Raw genomic sequence first — 17288 nt, 5'->3', positions numbered from 1 at the left:
TGATTTCTGTGCATTCGGAACAGCTTCTGCTTTCAGCTGTCCTCCAGAGGAGACCCAACTTGTCAACTGGCTGCAATGGGACCCTGCCAAGATGGCACAGCATCATACCTGGCCTTTACCCAACTTTGTCCCACCACTGCATATATTTTTATTAATGTTGTTTAATTGTTTTCTCTGTTATTTTATTAGTAAGGTGCATATAACCCATTTCCAAAAATACTGCTTTTATTCATCTTAGTGACTCCACATGTGTTACGACAGTACTTTAAACACAGCAGTATTAATGTGCTCTATGATGGTCTAATTGACTATTTAGACTGTTACTCAACTCCATCATAGTTCATTGCAAGTACAAATCTGAAAATTGAGAAGAAGCTGAAATTCTTGAACAACTAGGGTTAAAAATACTTCTTGGTTTATGTGAATGCTTTAAGAATATATTCATGCTAAATTGCTTCTTCTATGGAAATACACATCAAATTTCAGGAAACTGTAATTCCTGTAAGTACAGGATAATTATAATACCAGTTATAGCTGTTAGGGTCTTTTGATGAATAAGTGATTTTTGGTTAATTTTTAATGACTGTAACTGATAACTAATTAAGGTATACATAATAAAAGAATTATTTTTCACTCACGTGATTCCTTCTGCTCGTAGTTCTCAAATGACTTTACGAAGGACAGCATTACTGTCATTTTAATGCGGAGGGTAAATGACACCTAGAGAGCTCCTAAGGCTTTCCCTAACATCCCTCCCTTTGTATAACTAGGTCACCATACTCACGCCTCTAGAGCACTCTGTCATAGGATCAAGCTCTTTGAAAGGAGACATCAGAAGATGGAATCCTTAGACTTGCTCAGACTTATTACAACACTCATAAAATCCAGATCCCTCTCTTCCCCATCCCATGCTTGGTCTGTTAGCTCATTCTTTACCATATATTTGATACCTTTCCCATGCTAGCCTGTACATTACTAATTATTTATGGATAAATACACTTTGTGTACTCATAAACTGTAGTCATAAACTAAAGTAAGACCAAACAGAAGTATGACAAAAAGACCTATAAAAGAGTATTACGAAAAAATTGCATGCTACTAGCTGTCCTTTGGCTGAGGCAGGCCTCTTGCATCAGCCTAAGATCAAACCTGCCCATCACATCCCCTAAATGTACTTACTAACCTTTCACAAAGTAATCTCTGTTGGGGCCGATCAAGGCATTGTATGGATATCCATAGTATGCTAGTGTGTATGGATCACAAGAGTAAACATAGTTGGGTTGCTGAGTTACTTCGGAGGTTGCTGCAGCCCCTCCTTTTGCTGCTTTCTGGTAGCGAGTGTACTGCTCCTTGTCTACCGGCTTGGCCAAAGTAACCTCCAGGCATGAGCCTTCTAGTTCAACACCATTAAGGTTGTTCATGGCATGAATGGCATCTTCCCTGGTTGTAAAGTGCACAAAGGCATAATCACGTATTTTTTTCACTCTCTCTACACAGCCAGGGTTAAACTGACCAAACACCTTTTTAATGGTGTCCTCTGTGGTCTCAATCATTAAATTCCTCACATATAGGATTTTAACAGTCTCCATGACATCTTCATCCACATCTATCTCTGGTTCTGCCCAGTCAACAGCAATTTGATGTCCCCACAGCTGGATCCTTCCTGGCATGAGTTTTCTCCTGGCCATGGCTGCTGCTCGATGGCTCTCATACTCCACAAAGGCAAAGCCTCTGTTCTTCATTTTGTCTGCAGCGCTAGCATACACGATGACATCCAGCACACCTTCTGTCACCTTGGCAATCTCTTCCAGGATCTCCTCTCTCTTCTTCATCTTGGGAATGCCTCCGATGAAGAGCCGGCAGTTATCCACACTGCAGCACACACCCAGCAGCCTGCCGGGGCGGATTTCATAGTTGTTCAGCTCCCTGACAGCACGCTTCGCCTCATGCTTCTGTGTGTACATCACGAAGGCGTAGCCCCGGTTCTTCCCATCAAAGTCCATCATCAGGCGCATTTCGTAGATGCGGCCGACAGACTCGAACACAGGAACGAGCTCATCTTCATAGACATCACGGGGGATTTTGCCCACAAAGACTTCGCAGCCACGAGGAGGGTGTAGGCCCTCCCAGCCGGGAGGAGGGCCTCCATACTTGCGTTGCCCGTTCTCCTGGATCATACTATATCCAGTGCGGGCCATGAGGGCCAGCAGAGCTGCCTCGTTGGGCGCACCAGCAACGCCTTCAGGGACTTTTGTGGTGGCCACATTAGTGGAATCATTGCTCATCCTTGCAGTGGAATCCTCAGCGGTCATGGCGTCAAACTCATTCACAGCGTGATAAAACCTGGGCAAATGAAGAGGGAGGACACTCGTTAAAAACTATTAGCTACCATCAGAATTTCACCTCTCTCTTTCATTTTCCTGGAGTTGTTCTGCAAGTTTGTTTTTCAAACTGGGACTAAGGCTGCAGAAGAACAGAGGAACAAGCCACACCAGCCTGAAGAGTGATACTGCAGGGACAGTGCATTCTGGACATAGGCATAGCTCCTCTTTGAGGGAATGGTTGAGGATCACCTGCCCACACATCCAAGGCATCAAGAGCTGCTGTCACAGGACACCAAAGTCACATGAATGGATGCCACCAAGTACCTCAAAATCTCAAGACCTTTGAGAGCCTTGTCTCCTCTTTGAAATGGTAGGAAGGAGATCACACAGAATTGGGAGAGAGAGGGAAGCCAGTGGTACCCACCTACAGAGCCTTCCCCTCCCTCTCAGCCACTCGTCTGTTAATCCATTTACTCCTGAACAGCACAAGCACCAGGTGCCATATTCAATGGTGAAAGGTGGCAAATGCATGAGAAGCACCAGACACTGTTTCCATTTGATAACAGCCTTTTGCTCCTCTAGACCTCCACAGTAACTGTCAAGTAGGAAATAATAAATACACTTTAGCATCGGGGGTGGGGGGCAATTCTTGTTCTCTTGTGCAAAGAGTGATCTGATAAGCTTCTGAGCTGCCTGCTGCTCGTGTTACAATGTCTAACATGCTTGTCTCTTCCATTATTACAGCAGGATTTGACAAAAGCTGAAGAGAATCACTCCTTTATGAGAGGCAACTCGCTTTAGACCAAGCGGACAGCACAGCACTGCAAAGCCAGCAAGAGGAAGACAAATCTCAGAAACCTCATTCTGCATTTGAACACAGGCAGAGAGCAGGAAATGCAGACATACAGGAAATGACAACGCTAATAACCAAAACTGCAAGACGGTGGGCTTTCTTTCTGAGCACAATTAAATAAGACACCTTGGGACTCTGAGACTAGTTAGCTCACTGAATTTTAAAGCTGCAAAGGTCCAGCAGACAATTTAATACAAGTGATTGTATATGACACAGACCATTATATTTTATTGTTACTTGCACACTAGGTCCTATAGCATTTATCTGAGTAAATTGTGTCTTGGCTTCAAGGAAATCAGAGAGCTGCAGACCCCACCACTTCCCTGTATAGCTTGTTTGCTAGCCACTCCATCATACAAGCAAGTGTGCAGTATTTTTTATGAGAATTTGTCTGGCTTTTGCTTCCAGATAGGATTACTTGTTAAGCCTTTCTCTGATAGACTGAAGAGTCTTTCAAGACCTCTGCTTATGCCTTGTAATGATATTTAAGTCATTTAATCAAGACACTACTCTGTCTTTTGAATAAAACTTGCAGGCTGAGCTCACAATTAGTCATTTTTTCACCTAAAATTCTTGTATGTTGGTCTTTGTCCAGTTCTCCAGATCTTCAGCCTTTTTCACCTTTGCTATATACAGGGATGAAGATCATCCCTCCTTCTTCTCCCCATGTCTCTGTATTGCCAAAGCCTCTTTCTTCACACCTTCTCACTAGCAAATCACATGGAGTTGGGTGTTTTTTTTTCCAATTCTAACCTCAAATCCTTTATAGAAGCACCACTTGCTGTGGTTATGTCCCGTGTAGCAGGCATGACTTACTATTTTACTCCTTAATGATACAACCTTGCATTCAGCCCTATTCCAACTGCCTTTGAGTAGATCCCACCTATTGAATGTTACACAATTGGCTCCTCCTTATTGTGTTTTACAACTCCATCAGTCTTTCCTTCACTGATTTATTTGTCATGATTTGCATTCATCACCAGTCTGTTGATGGAACTGTCAAAATACACTGACCCTTGTAGGACACTCTGCAAACCACCATAAGAAATGCTCCCAATATCTGAGTTTGACACGGTTATTTAAAACCAAAAAAAAAAAAAAAAAAAAAAAAAGAACGAAGCTTCAGACAGATTTATTTATTCTATGTAGTTGTCTTATTCAGTGAGACACAGGTTTCTCTCTGTCCCACGAGGACTCAGACATACACCATTCATTTGAATGATTTGGCCATTGCATTGGTTACCATGTAGGAAGATCTTTCACTAGTACAGCAAGCCCAAGCCCATAAAAATATAAGGACAAATTTTAAGCACCAAAGTCTGATTTGTATGGTTCACAAAATCCATTTAAATCCTAGTAACCTCAGCACCTCAGATTTTTTTCAGTTAAGGTCCTGAGCTGCCCAGAATTGTGCTGGTCTATACCCAGAGATGCCTCTGCACCAGCCAGGGCAAACACCACTGTGCTTGGTTCATCTGCTAAGTGCATTTCGGATTGGGAAACCAGACCTCTGAGCTTTGTGGTGGGACCTGATCCTGCATGTGTTTTTGGGCCATGAGTGTTGCATGCTGATGCTTCTGAGCCATTTTAATTTAAAAATATGGAGAGCAGAGGAGAAGATAAAGAAAGTGGAGGGCAGTAATAGTGATGCTGATGCTCAGGCAATACTTCAGTAAAATAATTCCTTTGAAGCCAGGTCTGTCATGGATAGCTTCTTGTTTTAAAATGCTGTTGATACACATTTCTCTCAGATTCAAATGCTACCCTTTAACAGTCAGACATTTTAATTTTATTCCTGGGAATTATTTGAAATAATTAAGAAAATTAAGGCAGAGTAAAACAGCTTCATTTTTTGCTTCCCAATTTGCTCCTAAAAGTGTAACTTCACTTTTCTTGGAATAAAAGCAAAGCTTGTTATACAAACACTTCGGTGGGAAATAATCATTACCTTTACATGGGCCACCTGTTGGCAAGTGAAGTACTTATCACCCCAAGTTAGGCTAAATTTAAAAATTAGCAATTCCATTCTAACCACCAGTTTTAGGTCAACTTACAAAACAAGTCTCTATATCTCTGTTATCTGCAGGGCTCTGTGTCTGGGGTTACAGTCTGGAAAGCTACAGATGATCACTGGGATTGTGGAGTAAGGGGAGACGAAACAGAATCTCCCCTGACCCCCAGAAACCAATTGGTAATTCAGTGACCATGCAAGAGATTGCAAATTCTCCAGCACTTTGCGTTGCATCAGCAGGATGATTTCTTGTATCGAAAGTTATCCATGAAGCTGCTTCTAAGCGCTGCTGGCCATCTTTGCTGCAGGCACTCCATACATCATTTGTGATAGTGCATAATTAAAAATTCCTTGTGAACCTAAAATGCATTTATCCCTATGTAATTTATTGGGAATCAAGATTCATGATCAAATGTGGTTTGGGTTTTTTTCCCTGTGCAACTACCCAGAGCTGGGTTTCATAGGTAGGTACTACCTAAGAAAGTTATAGAGCGCATGTAGTCCTAATTGTTGTAACTAAATACATGCTTAACAACTTAGTCATTGCCACGTTATACAATCAACATTTTACATAGTTCAGATATCATTTCCCTTGATGAGAAAATGCACAAGCTGTCTGGTCTGAGAACTCTTCTCTCCTGCTGTTACTGCCTTTCAAAATGGGCTACCAACAAAACCTAACCCTTTTCAGACTGAAATGCAATCCCTCTCAAGAAAACAGTTTTCGAAAATACCAGTTTCCAAAGTGTTCAAACCTACTTGTGCATTTTTTAAGTCAACAGTAAACTGTTCATGAAAACTTACTACCATGTGTTGAGGGTGAACACAAGGCATGGGCTAGTACTACGAGTCTAGTGGCCTTAATAAAGCCAAGCTGATTTCCAACCATCCAATACGTGAGATTAATGCTAGAAAAGGCAAAAATTTAATCTCCATTAAAATGCAGTGTCTTGTGAAATATAAGTGCTTGGTTTCTAGACTCTGAGGAGGAAGGTACACCTGATCTTGATAACATGGATTCATAAAAGAGAGAGAAAAAAATATTTCTAACAAGAAAGGTTGTGTTTTGGAGACAACTAAGTTTTAAACTACTCATTACCAGGACTGAAGCAAGTCCTTGGCTTCTTCTCAGAAAAAGGTAAATCCTGCTTGAGTGTTCAACACCATGTTAGATGAATGGTAACGTCTGCCAGCCTACAGGAGCAACGCTTATGAGCCCCCCAGTTCAGCATCTCTGCTCCAAGGACTCTTCCTTGCACAGGTGAACTCTCAGACACATACATTTTGCTGAAACCATTCAAATTTCATTTCATTTTGCTTACAAAACTCCTCTGCTGCCAATAGGAAGGGTGTAAATGGTTCTTGCCCTAAACATTAATTACCTGCTTTTTAAAGGTACTTTTTTTGCACATCCCAGAATATTAAATGGCAAACTTACTGTGCTGGCAGTGACTGACCTAAAGCATACTGTGAGCAGGCTGATTAACTGAGGCAGGTATTTTATTAAGTAGAAATACCACACCTTGATTAACAACAATACAGGGCCAAATGGTGATGTCCCTTGTCCCAGGGCAAAGGCAGCTTGGGGCCCCAGCAAGAAAGCAATGCCTAAAGTCCACATATCAACTTATCCCTGGGTTAGTCCAGCACTGGGCGGTGCCCTGTGAAGTAAGGCAGACACGTGCTCCTCTGTTGATCCTAGTGTGGTCAAATAGGCTTTTACAAACACAGGGACACAGCCAGTGTCCTTGTGGCAGTAACTGAGTGTCCACTTCACTCACATGCTCCCATAAAATGAGGTTGTTTATGTTTAGACTTAATACATCCCTCCAGTTTTGTGTTACATAGATTTAGTGGCATCACGTGTCCTTCTCTGGGTGACAAAACTGCCAGCAGTCACAAAGCCCAGGGACAGGTGCCAGCACCATCACAAGTAACAGGAGAGACCAGGGAGATCTGCTGTCTCTGTGATAACCGTCCAGGGGAGGGATGGGGACACCTGTGCCCCACCTGCAGACCCTGTACCATATACACTCCCACTGAGCTGACAGGGTGTGTCCTCATGGACACTGCACAGCTACCGCTTCCTTCAAGAAACTGTCACGGTTTTGCATTTTAAACCACAGAGAGAAAGACGGTTGCTGAAATTTCAAATACACCCTGTTGGCAGAAGGAAATAGCAGCTACTGGTTTAAATGTGACCTTCCTAGTATTTTAGTTGAAATAATAAGGGAAAATGTTGATGCTGCTGATGATGATAGGCAGCAGCTCTAAAAGCATGGCTGTCATTAAAGTTCTTTATTTTCAAATCCTGACTCTATTCTCATGATAATTTTATATTCATAAAATGCATACAAAACCAACAGCTTACTAAGAACTACTGTGTAATTTTATCACAAACATCAGACACCCCAGAAATGCTCCTGCCGAAAACCCAGTTTGCCTGTTTAGAGATCTATTGGCTGAACAGAAAAATTCAGTGGCCTCATCAATTCTAAATAAGGTAGTGACTTGTGCATTGCTTCAAGTGTCATGTGCAAGTTACCTTCCTGTTTAAAGATAATTACAGTATCATTATACATCTCTTTGCTCTTTCTTGCCAAGACTGTCACTCTTTTCCTCCTCAATATTTTCATAAATGAGCTGAACAAAGAAGGTGTCTCTGAGACTGTTGTCGAAGCTGAGCCATGGCATGCCCAACTGCAGGATTCAGGGCCAGTGTGGTTTTCAAAAGGAATTGGACCACACTTTGTTTCCTACATTCTGCCATTAATGAAATGCAGGTGTCCAACATGGAAACTTGTAGCGGGTCAGTGCGAGAGAGTGCAGCATTTCAGCACAGCTTTTTGGCCAAGGCTCTTTTCTGAAGGTTTTTCAGGCAGGAAAGGGAAGGTTACATGGGATGGATGATGCCTTAACCCTTTTACAAAAAAGCAATACCTGAGGCCAAGAGGCCATGACAGTGTCTGCAGTGTGTCAGACACATTTCTTTACCTGCAGCTAAACTGGGTGAAGAAGTTGCCCCAGGCTAGGTGAAACATTTTGAAAAGGTGAACTTTCTTAATCTGGATCATTTTGGCAAAACTGTGGAAAAAGTGGTGAACTGCATCAGCAGGCCTGAAGGGGCAGGAACACCGGCTGCCAAGAGACTTGATGAGTAGCTTGTGATGAGCAGCTTGGAAGAAACTAACCTCAGAGATCATTGACAATGACATGTCTGTCTGCTGTGCAATTTATCCTGCTGCCAGCACCGCTAACAGACTGCTTATTCTCATCATCATCTGCATGCCTGAATTGGGTCATCAAACTTGTCCCTCTCCAGCCAGGGTCAGGAAATTTTTGGCTCAGGTGCTGCATGGAACACAATGAGATGTGCATGGAGTGCACTTGCTGCACTGCGTATTTCCCATGTATGTTCAGACAAGAACATGTACAAGCAGAGGCTCTCTGCCCACTAGAAGTACTGTACTTAAATATAGAGAGCAACAGTGCCTGAAGAGGTAGGATAAAACCAGCCTACTAAATCCTGAGGCTAGCTGTTGAAATTAGGACAAAAGGAAACCGCCTCAAGTTGCACCAGGGAAGGAAAGATTTCTTCATTGAAAGGGCTGTCAAGCATTGGAACAGGCTGCTCAGGGATGTGGCTGAGTCACCATCTCTGGAGGTATTGAAAAGACACGTAGATGTGGCGCTTAGGGACATGGTTTAGTGGTGGACTTGGCAGTGTTCGGCTAATGGTTGGACTCAAGGATCTTAGAGGTCTTTTCCAACCTAAAGATTCTATGATTTTATGAAATTCATCCTTCTGCTATGGTGACACTTGACGTCCTAATCTACAGCCTACCATCAGAGTTATGACCATTGATTTCATTGCAAGAGTTTGTATTTCATGCTTAAACCTCAGTTTTATTCTGGTCAGTTAGTTATGTTCCCTTTTTATGGGGCAAGGTAATGTTCTGGGCCTGAAAAGCAGTTTTCAGCGTGGATTTACTGCAGAGAGAGTCTGTGCATGGTTTCCAGTTGCTTAAATTTGTCCTAAGTGGCTAAACATGTTAAAAATGTTTGGTTCCACTCAAAACTCACCAAAATCTGTTGACTCTGACTTTTGATTGTATTAGGTTCAAAGAAAGAAACAGAAAATAAAGTGTGATATTTCTAACGGTACTCACATCTAGCACTACTCCCCTGACATTGGTTACAAGACTCTAATGGCTGCAATAGGGATATATTTAAGACAGTGATGAGCACTACAGAAAATCCTGCTTCAGAGGTCTTGCAGGGACATGTAATGTTATCCACGCACCAACCAAAAGCAATGTATTTGGCTTAAAAAATTGTAATAAAATTACTAGAAATCTGTTCTTTTTCTTCTTACTCCTTTTTAGGAGGAAAACACCTGAAATTATTCTGTAAATTAACATCCTGGAATTTCCCAGGTTAAAACTCGAATGCTAATCAGATAATTCAACAAGGAATTTGTACAGTCAACAATTGGCTACAGCTTCAAACTAGGATTTGAAAGTTAAACTTATTTTCATCATTGTCATTAGAAAAATAATAATCATGGATCTAATTCTCTTAACCGTATTACGTCAGTTCCCTTAGCCAATTAATCTTACCTCACAGATATTTTATGTACGATTTAAAAAATTGAGCTAAAATTATGATTCCCATACAAAATAAAGTCACCTTGTATTGTGCAAATGTCCTGCCTATTCTGTTATATTCTGTTATCAACCCTCTCTGCATCTTTCTATGGTATATTTAATCTTGTGTGTGATCCACTTGCATTATCAGTAAGCACTATAAATGCCTAGCAGTGAACATTCCCAGGAGAAAGACCCCTCAATGACCTGACCTTCTGCTTAAAAACTGCAAAAATTATATTCAGTGAAATGTGGGTAATGATATTTCAAATAATAAAGTAAGAAAACTTTCCTGAGTGTAGCTTTGTTTCCTACCATGGCTTTTTGATGATCACAAGCCAAAATGTGTTCATGAATATACGGTTTTACTATGGCAAGAATGAACCCATGCTGATGAAAAAGTTATTGATGTATCACAGCACCACCAACACCTAGAGCATCCTATTAACATGACCCTGCTTCTGCAATGTGAATTCTGTTAATGCAATGTGTATTTCCTGAGTCTTTTTATGTTACTGCAGAGCCAAGCCAGTCACCTCAACTTAAACCACTTCTGAAGGAAGTTTGGGTAAGCAAAACCCAGTCTCCTCCCTTGTTTTCTCCAAGTCATTCAGAACTTTGTCCAACAAGTTGTGTAATCCCTGTGTTATCCTGTTTGCCCCAGCTCCATCTCTTTTACCCACTCCAAGCTAATTCAAAACTCTCAGCTATTTTGATAGGACTTGTTACTGGCAGATGCTGAAGTTATTACCCTGCAATATATTGAAGCCACATGTTGAAGAAAGCTGAGAAGCTGAGAGATGGTTTGTGTAATCACTCTTATCAGTTGTCTAAATCAGGAAACAGCACAACCATTCCCTTCTCCCCAAATTCCCATATTTCAATCTTTCAATAAAGTCTATCATTACCATGATCAGACAGGAAAACATGTGATATATGAATTTCAGTGTAGTCTTTCCTATTCTGGATTAGCTGTACTTGATGGGAAACTTTTTGCAGTGTTTCTTTACCACAAATTCAATTAAACACTGTTCTCAGAGATGCTGATACAGGTAAGTGTGTCCTCCTCATTAACTGTCTGCTTTAGAAAACATTCTGCTTGGAAAGGGAGAAGAGTTTATTCAGAATGGACTAGAAGCTCATAAGCTTTTGCCATAAGAAAGACAGGAAAAGCAATGTTCTGCAACTGAAAAACAAAACCACAACTAGACTCATCTGTTAATCATTACACAGGAAAGATAACACATTCAATTATTTCACTTCTTGTCCTTCTGAAGAAAAATCTTATATATGAACATGGTGACTTAATTCAATCATTGAAAACGTCTGTCAAAGGCTTTGCTGAACTCTGTGGAGCAGGGATATGCGTGCACACACTTCTTTGTTTTTGTAACACAGGACACTTTATCTATCTGTCTGTCTACATAAACATTATGGTAATATGTTTCATTCTGCAGTGCAACCAAGAATATCTTAAAAAGTTCATAACCTACAGTTGTCTTTTCAGCTTTTCTGATCAAAGTTTTTCCTCTCACTCTCCCGGAGTGAAACATAGCACATCCCGCCTGCTCATATAAAGTCTACTCGCTTAGTCTAATTTATTACAATAAAAATAGCTTCAGACTTTTCAGTTTACCCTAATCCCATGCACTGCTCTTATTGCAACATCCTTAGCTTTGTGTATACCACATGAACACTGCAACAACAGGGGGCCCAACCTGCAACCCTGCTTTCAGCAGGAGGCGGAGATTTCAGGGAAAGCTGAAAGTGGCTCAACATGTTCCCTCCCCCTCAGGTCACAGAAATGAAAATCAACATAAAGCAAACCACAGTTGGGATGTGAATGTTTGCTGCTGAAAGTACATTAAACTCAAAGCATTTGGCTTAGTCAGTGGCTGGGGTTTTGTCCTTTTTTTTTCCTGTGTGCACTGACATTTGACCCTTTTTATAATATGCACCTTGCACCACTGAAACCCAGTTAGTTATTAATTAAACTCAGGTACCAATGGCTGACTTGTACATATCACCATTTTAACTGCCTGGCGCTGCCTGTGCACGGAGGAATGGGGGCTGGAAGTCAATCGTTTCTGCTGTGAAATTCTGTCATATCGGCAGAAAGGAACTGCAAAGTGCAGCAATTTGTACCTGACCTCTGATCTAAGAAGTTTGTACAGACCTTTGAACGTTGGATTGGAGAATTGAGAAATAAGGTTTACAAGTACAAGGAAGAGATTTTTCAGCACTCGTTACCTGTGCCCAGTGTTAATATTATAAATTTAAAAAAATGTTTAACCAAGGCAGGAACTCTCTCAGGGGGCACCACTCCTGTGTTGGGTTAATTTAAGACAATTTAAGTCTACTGAAATTACAGCTCACTTGGAAATACCTATAGTTTTGAATTGAAATTTCTGTTCACTCCAGAAAAGGAGTGGGATTTGAGACAGATATAATTTGAAATTCACCTTTTGTTGACCTTAAGTGAGATTATTTATTTTTTTAATTAAAAGCTGAAGAAAGAAGACAAGGATCATTTGATTCAAAATAATTTTTCCAGCAAAGAATGGAGCTGAAATGCAGAACTGAATGGAAATTATTAAAAAGAGTAGCAAAATGGCGACTCCTTTGTTAACTTCATTTTTATGCAACATATTATCTAATCTTGGTTATACAGTGCAGAGCTATATGAGAAACCCATGGAAAAATAATCAACAATATTACAACAATGTGGCCTTGTCTTGACAAACATAAAGGACATGTTTTGAAGTTCTGTTGGATTAACCATGTCAATTTAATTTAAAAACTCTCTCAACTCTTATACACACTGGCAAGGTCTTGGGTGCAACACCATCAGCTAACATCAACATGTACCACCACAAACTGCAGTGGGTGTGAAGGCCTTCAGAGGTCAGCTGTGATAATATGATTGAAAAAGACGACCTCTCTGCAACCCAGTCTGCCAGGACATGGAGCACTGCAGGGGATGGCAGTAACGTTTGCCATGACATCCCTCACATGTTCTGAGCACAGAATGTCATCCATGGTAAGCTTGGATATGCAAAGGGAGAGGGAATGCTTTACAGATACATTTTGAATCATGGCTTCAATACCACCTAGCTCAGGACAGGACACCATTACATATAGCTGCTCAATCTGGTCCACACGTAAATTGACGTTTTTGTCATTGGTTTTAGTTGAGCCTTACTTTCAACAACTACATATTATTTTTTCTTGGTTTAAGTTCAAACTTCACTATTGTTATCAGCACTGACCCCAATAAAGCAATAAATTAATAATTAGATAAATAAGGGTGAACAGATTAACATCACGAGTCCAATGTCATATACAAGTCTTACATTTCACATGCTGCTTACGTAGAATATGAATAGAATATTATCAAAGCTGACTTTCTTAAAATGCTGTCAAATTTTCAGTATGCAGACTGAGTTATACAGATTCATTTATATTAATAATACTTGCATATATACCCCATTTACTTAAACCTTCCTAGCCACCTTCAATCTACAAACCCCAAATTCTGCACCAAAAGTTGATAACTCACTTTTAAAGTTTGATTTTTTTATGTCAGTCTCTTGAAAAAGCAGAAAATAATACCAGGCGGCACAGACAAAGGCAGAGATAGACTGATTGAAAACAATGTCAAGCAGTTGCAATTGGCTACCTTTTACTTCATTAATTTAAGATAGTAGAAAAAATATCTCTGAAACATGATTTTGTTTTCTTCTGTCTAAAATATCAGTGGTCTAGTGTTCATTGTTCTGACATTCGTTTTGGTATTTGCTATGCAAATTCTTTTAGATATTCACATGTTGATCTCACAGCTCAATCTTACAAGCAGTTGCTTCATTCTCAAACAACTCCTTAGGACCCTCTAAAGGAAGACAAAACCATGAACCCATACCTTGATGACGACATACTTTTGGTCTCAACTCCCTGATAAATGAAAATCAGATAAAAAGCCCTACAGAGAAAACAAGATTTCCCTTACCTCTCCGCTCCTGCGATCGAAGTGCAACAGGTTAAGGGGACTCGCGCCTTTGCCCGAGCAACCTTTCTTCCTAGTGGCAAGAGCTGTGCAACCTGGTTATACAGTTTATGCATCTCTTTATTGGCCAGCGAGCGTTAGCCATTTAAATTCCTTGGGAGTCATTTGTTAAGGGCTCTTAGGCTGAGGCTAAGTGGGTGGGACGGGAGGGAGAGGGGATGTTAGTGCTGCCAGACTCAGAGAGCTCTCCAAAGTGGTTTGAAGATTAATAGAAAACTATCTGCAATGAAGGGATCTTTGGAGGGAGGGCTGGGTCCAAACTTCAGGGAAGCATAAGAAAGAGGAACTGTAACATTTTTGCAGGTAAAAAGAATTTGAAGAGAAAGATTTCATTCAAAATTCAAAACTTGGAAAAAAAGGAGTGAAACCTGTACAAACAACTCCTTCCTAGCACAAGGCGTTGTGCAAATAGCTTGGGTTACTCACAACAGATAAGATAAGAAAAGGGCATATTTTGCTTGACTGCATGAGGCTTTTTCAGTGAAATTTTTTTTCTTTATGTGTGTCTGGCAAAATTATTTCAGGGTGTGCTGAATCAATTTACCTTTGGTTGTTGGAAAAACAAAGGGTCTGCATCTCCTGGAGTGAGAAGTAGATTTACTGATCATGTCGGCGGTGGGACGGTAGGAATAACTCAGCCTATGCTGTGTACCCGACATGCACTGGGTCAGCAGTAAACACGGAAACTCCAATGTGTTTGCTCAAAAGGAAAAAAAGCGCCTGGTGCAGAAGTAAAAGCACAGGGGTGGTAAAACATGATTCATGACAGCAGAAATGGTCTGTACATAACAACGGAGGATTAGGCCCTGGGAGCACTTAGGCAAAGCAAACACCACACCTTCTCAAGCAGCCAAGAGGAGGAACTGCTCTGAAACACTCTGGATGACAGATTTGCCCGGTTGGCAAGCAGTGTGCACAACCAGCCGGCAGGAGAAGAGGGATCAGGGCATACTTTGGGAGATGGCTAATTTCTGGGAAAGGAGACAGCCTGAAGAAGGTGAAAAGTAGACAGCATATTGCAGAAGCAAAACAACTACAGTTTTCAGTCCTTTCCCAGGTGTTTTTTACTGGCATAACCATTCCTTTCTTCTTTCTCTCCCTTTTTTACTGTTTTCTTCCCTCCAAAAAATAAAGCTTGGTCCAAACTTCCATCCAAACAGCACACAAGGAACAACGTCAGAGCATCCACATGTGCAAGGAGAAGTGTCTTAACCTCTCAGTCACAAACCATAACCACAATTATATTCTGCAGAGTAAGCACTGTTAGTTTGTTTGAGATGGTTCTGCATAATTGTTCTTCTCCTCTGAGTCCTTTAGTCTGGGCATGTAAAACTTAAGAGACAACATTACACTGCCAAGTCACAGGCTGGTCAATAGCGAAGAGGGGTAGGGGAGTCAGTGGGTGTAGGGACAGGAGCTCTAATAATAGAAGGCTCCAAATTAGAGAGAAAAATATGGAGGATGGCAAAGACTGGCAAAAGAAGCATCCTTGTGGTGGCTTCTGAAAGCAAACAGGAAGGAGAGCTATTCTACTTATATTGCAAACCAATGGGTGATTGCAATCACTCTGTTCTGGATTTTTACACGTTTATCCACTGTACTGGGGCTGTGGTGTCTTAGGCACTGTACAAACACACCTGGAGCCTGGATCCTGGTCCCAAAGTAACGGCAGCCCAAGTCTACTGTGCAAGTCTTTCATCTTCAGAATTCATCTCTGCAAATGTTAACCCATTAGCTACAAGAGCAGCAGAGAAGCAGGTATTGCCCTGCAGGCAGGGAAGCTGCAGCATGGAAATTTCAGTGGTTTACTCAAGACTATAGAAAGAATCAGTATCAAAACTGGGGATAAAATCTAGGAGATTCTGCCAAAATCAGATCCATGCCTCAATCCCACTGATCTCTATAGGAAAGTGAGTATAAAAAAATCAGCAGTTATGAATTTGCAAAACTCCATTAAATCAATTGATTTTTAAAATTCAGTATCTTTCTCTTACTTTGTCTTGTTCTGTTAGAAAAGAAACCAAACTTTTAGCTATAAGTGAATAAAAAATAATAAGTGAATCCTATCAGCTACAATTGTGTGTGTACTTGAATGCCTGGAGAAGACTATTCTGGTGTAAGTGAAAAAGCAGTGATGCTAGTGAGCTGATGGGCTCATTTTTAGAAGGCTCTTCAAATGCTGTATCAATTAGGATCATGTAGGAAGGCCTCTCGAACCCTTGGCTTTCGTTTCAAATGTTCACTTTTAGCTACATCCTGTTGTTAGTTTCCAAGTTACTTTCCCATTATTGTTTAAAGCAAAGATCATCAGCAGATCAAGCTGCTGGAGGGTATTCTGAGGTGTTACCATTCCCAGTGGCAGAATTTAAAAATATATTCATTTTTCCTGCAGACTTTGCTTTTATAAGGAACTTCAGAAGTTTGGGCAGAATTCTGCAAGTGTGTCTCCCAGCTTTCCCTGACATTAGATATCTAGTTTCCTTTGACTGCAAAACCACCATGTTCATAATGATTGCACAACTCTTTATATATTCTTTAAGACAGCATGTAAGGAAGGGTGGAAAAGTGTTAAGGGCAGAGCCATGTAAGCAGCAGGGAGGATGGATTCTATATACACCACATGTTCCTCTCTTCATACAGCATCCATTGCTCTGGGATAAAAATATAACCACAACTTCTCTCCTAATGTAGAGCTGATTACAATGAATAACACCCACCCTCTGTTACAATAATACCATATATGTTTAGTTGTTTTGTCTTTTTAATTATTGACAGTGAAGCAGGGGCCAAATCCTAAGAGATGTGAACAGGAACAGTCCAGACCAGTCCATGCCCATGTTTCCCTTAAACCTTCCATTGCCCTTTATTCTTTCCTGTAGTGGGATTGCAGGTGAAAAGTTTTCCCTAAATAATTAGTCTCCTAAATACAGTGATAGAAAAGGCTGGAAATTTGAAGAAAAAAAGTGATATTCATCGGAATATGCTAATGCCTGTCAATGGGGACCTTCTCCGTGATGCAGAAAAGACTTCCAACGAGTTGGTGTGCTTCCCCTCAGCTGTCTCTCTTCTACGAGCAGACACATGAACTGGCCTTTACAGATGGAATGCACTGGGCTCCTTGGTGTGATGACAAGCAGTAATGAAGCACTGGATCTGCCTTCTGAGATTTTTAGAAAGATCAAGCCCAAATGCTTTGGGAGATCCAGAGGCTGACCATAGGCTCATCATTTTATTGGAGTGATGTCATTGTCCAGATAAGAGTGAGTACTTTTGATGATTATGATAGTAAATAGGTTTTCAGGAGATATTTCATGATGGCAACTTAGCATTATGTGACAGTGCAGACATGCAAGCAAGTGAAATGAGAAGGGAGAGTAAGGAGTGAGCAATG

General features: G+C 40.9%; 1 protein-coding gene across 8 annotated transcripts in view; it reads right to left on the bottom strand.

The window, feature by feature from the left end:
- Positions 1–17288, bottom strand: part of RBM47 (RNA binding motif protein 47) — a 76534-nt gene that overhangs the window by 6633 nt on the left and 52613 nt on the right. For 6 of the 8 annotated variants that reach the window (XM_042053260.1, XM_042053264.1, XM_042053261.1 and 3 more), the window contains one exon: positions 1184–2343. In XM_042053260.1, the coding sequence (XP_041909194.1) occupies positions 1184–2343 (1160 nt within the window). Of the gene's footprint in view, positions 1–1183; positions 2344–13840; positions 13940–17288 lie in introns of those variants that run through there. The other 2 variants (XM_042053257.1, XM_042053258.1) reach the window with 1 other exon arrangement.

Source organism: Corvus kubaryi, unplaced genomic scaffold, assembly GCF_017639235.1.
Source record: "Corvus kubaryi isolate FWS band 111438036 unplaced genomic scaffold, C.kubaryi_AGA036_p1.0 split1-131, whole genome shotgun sequence".
Classification (NCBI taxonomy): Eukaryota; Metazoa; Chordata; class Aves; order Passeriformes; family Corvidae; genus Corvus; species Corvus kubaryi.
Note: the sequence above shows the minus strand (reverse complement) of the source record. Positions and strands in the feature narration are given on the sequence as shown.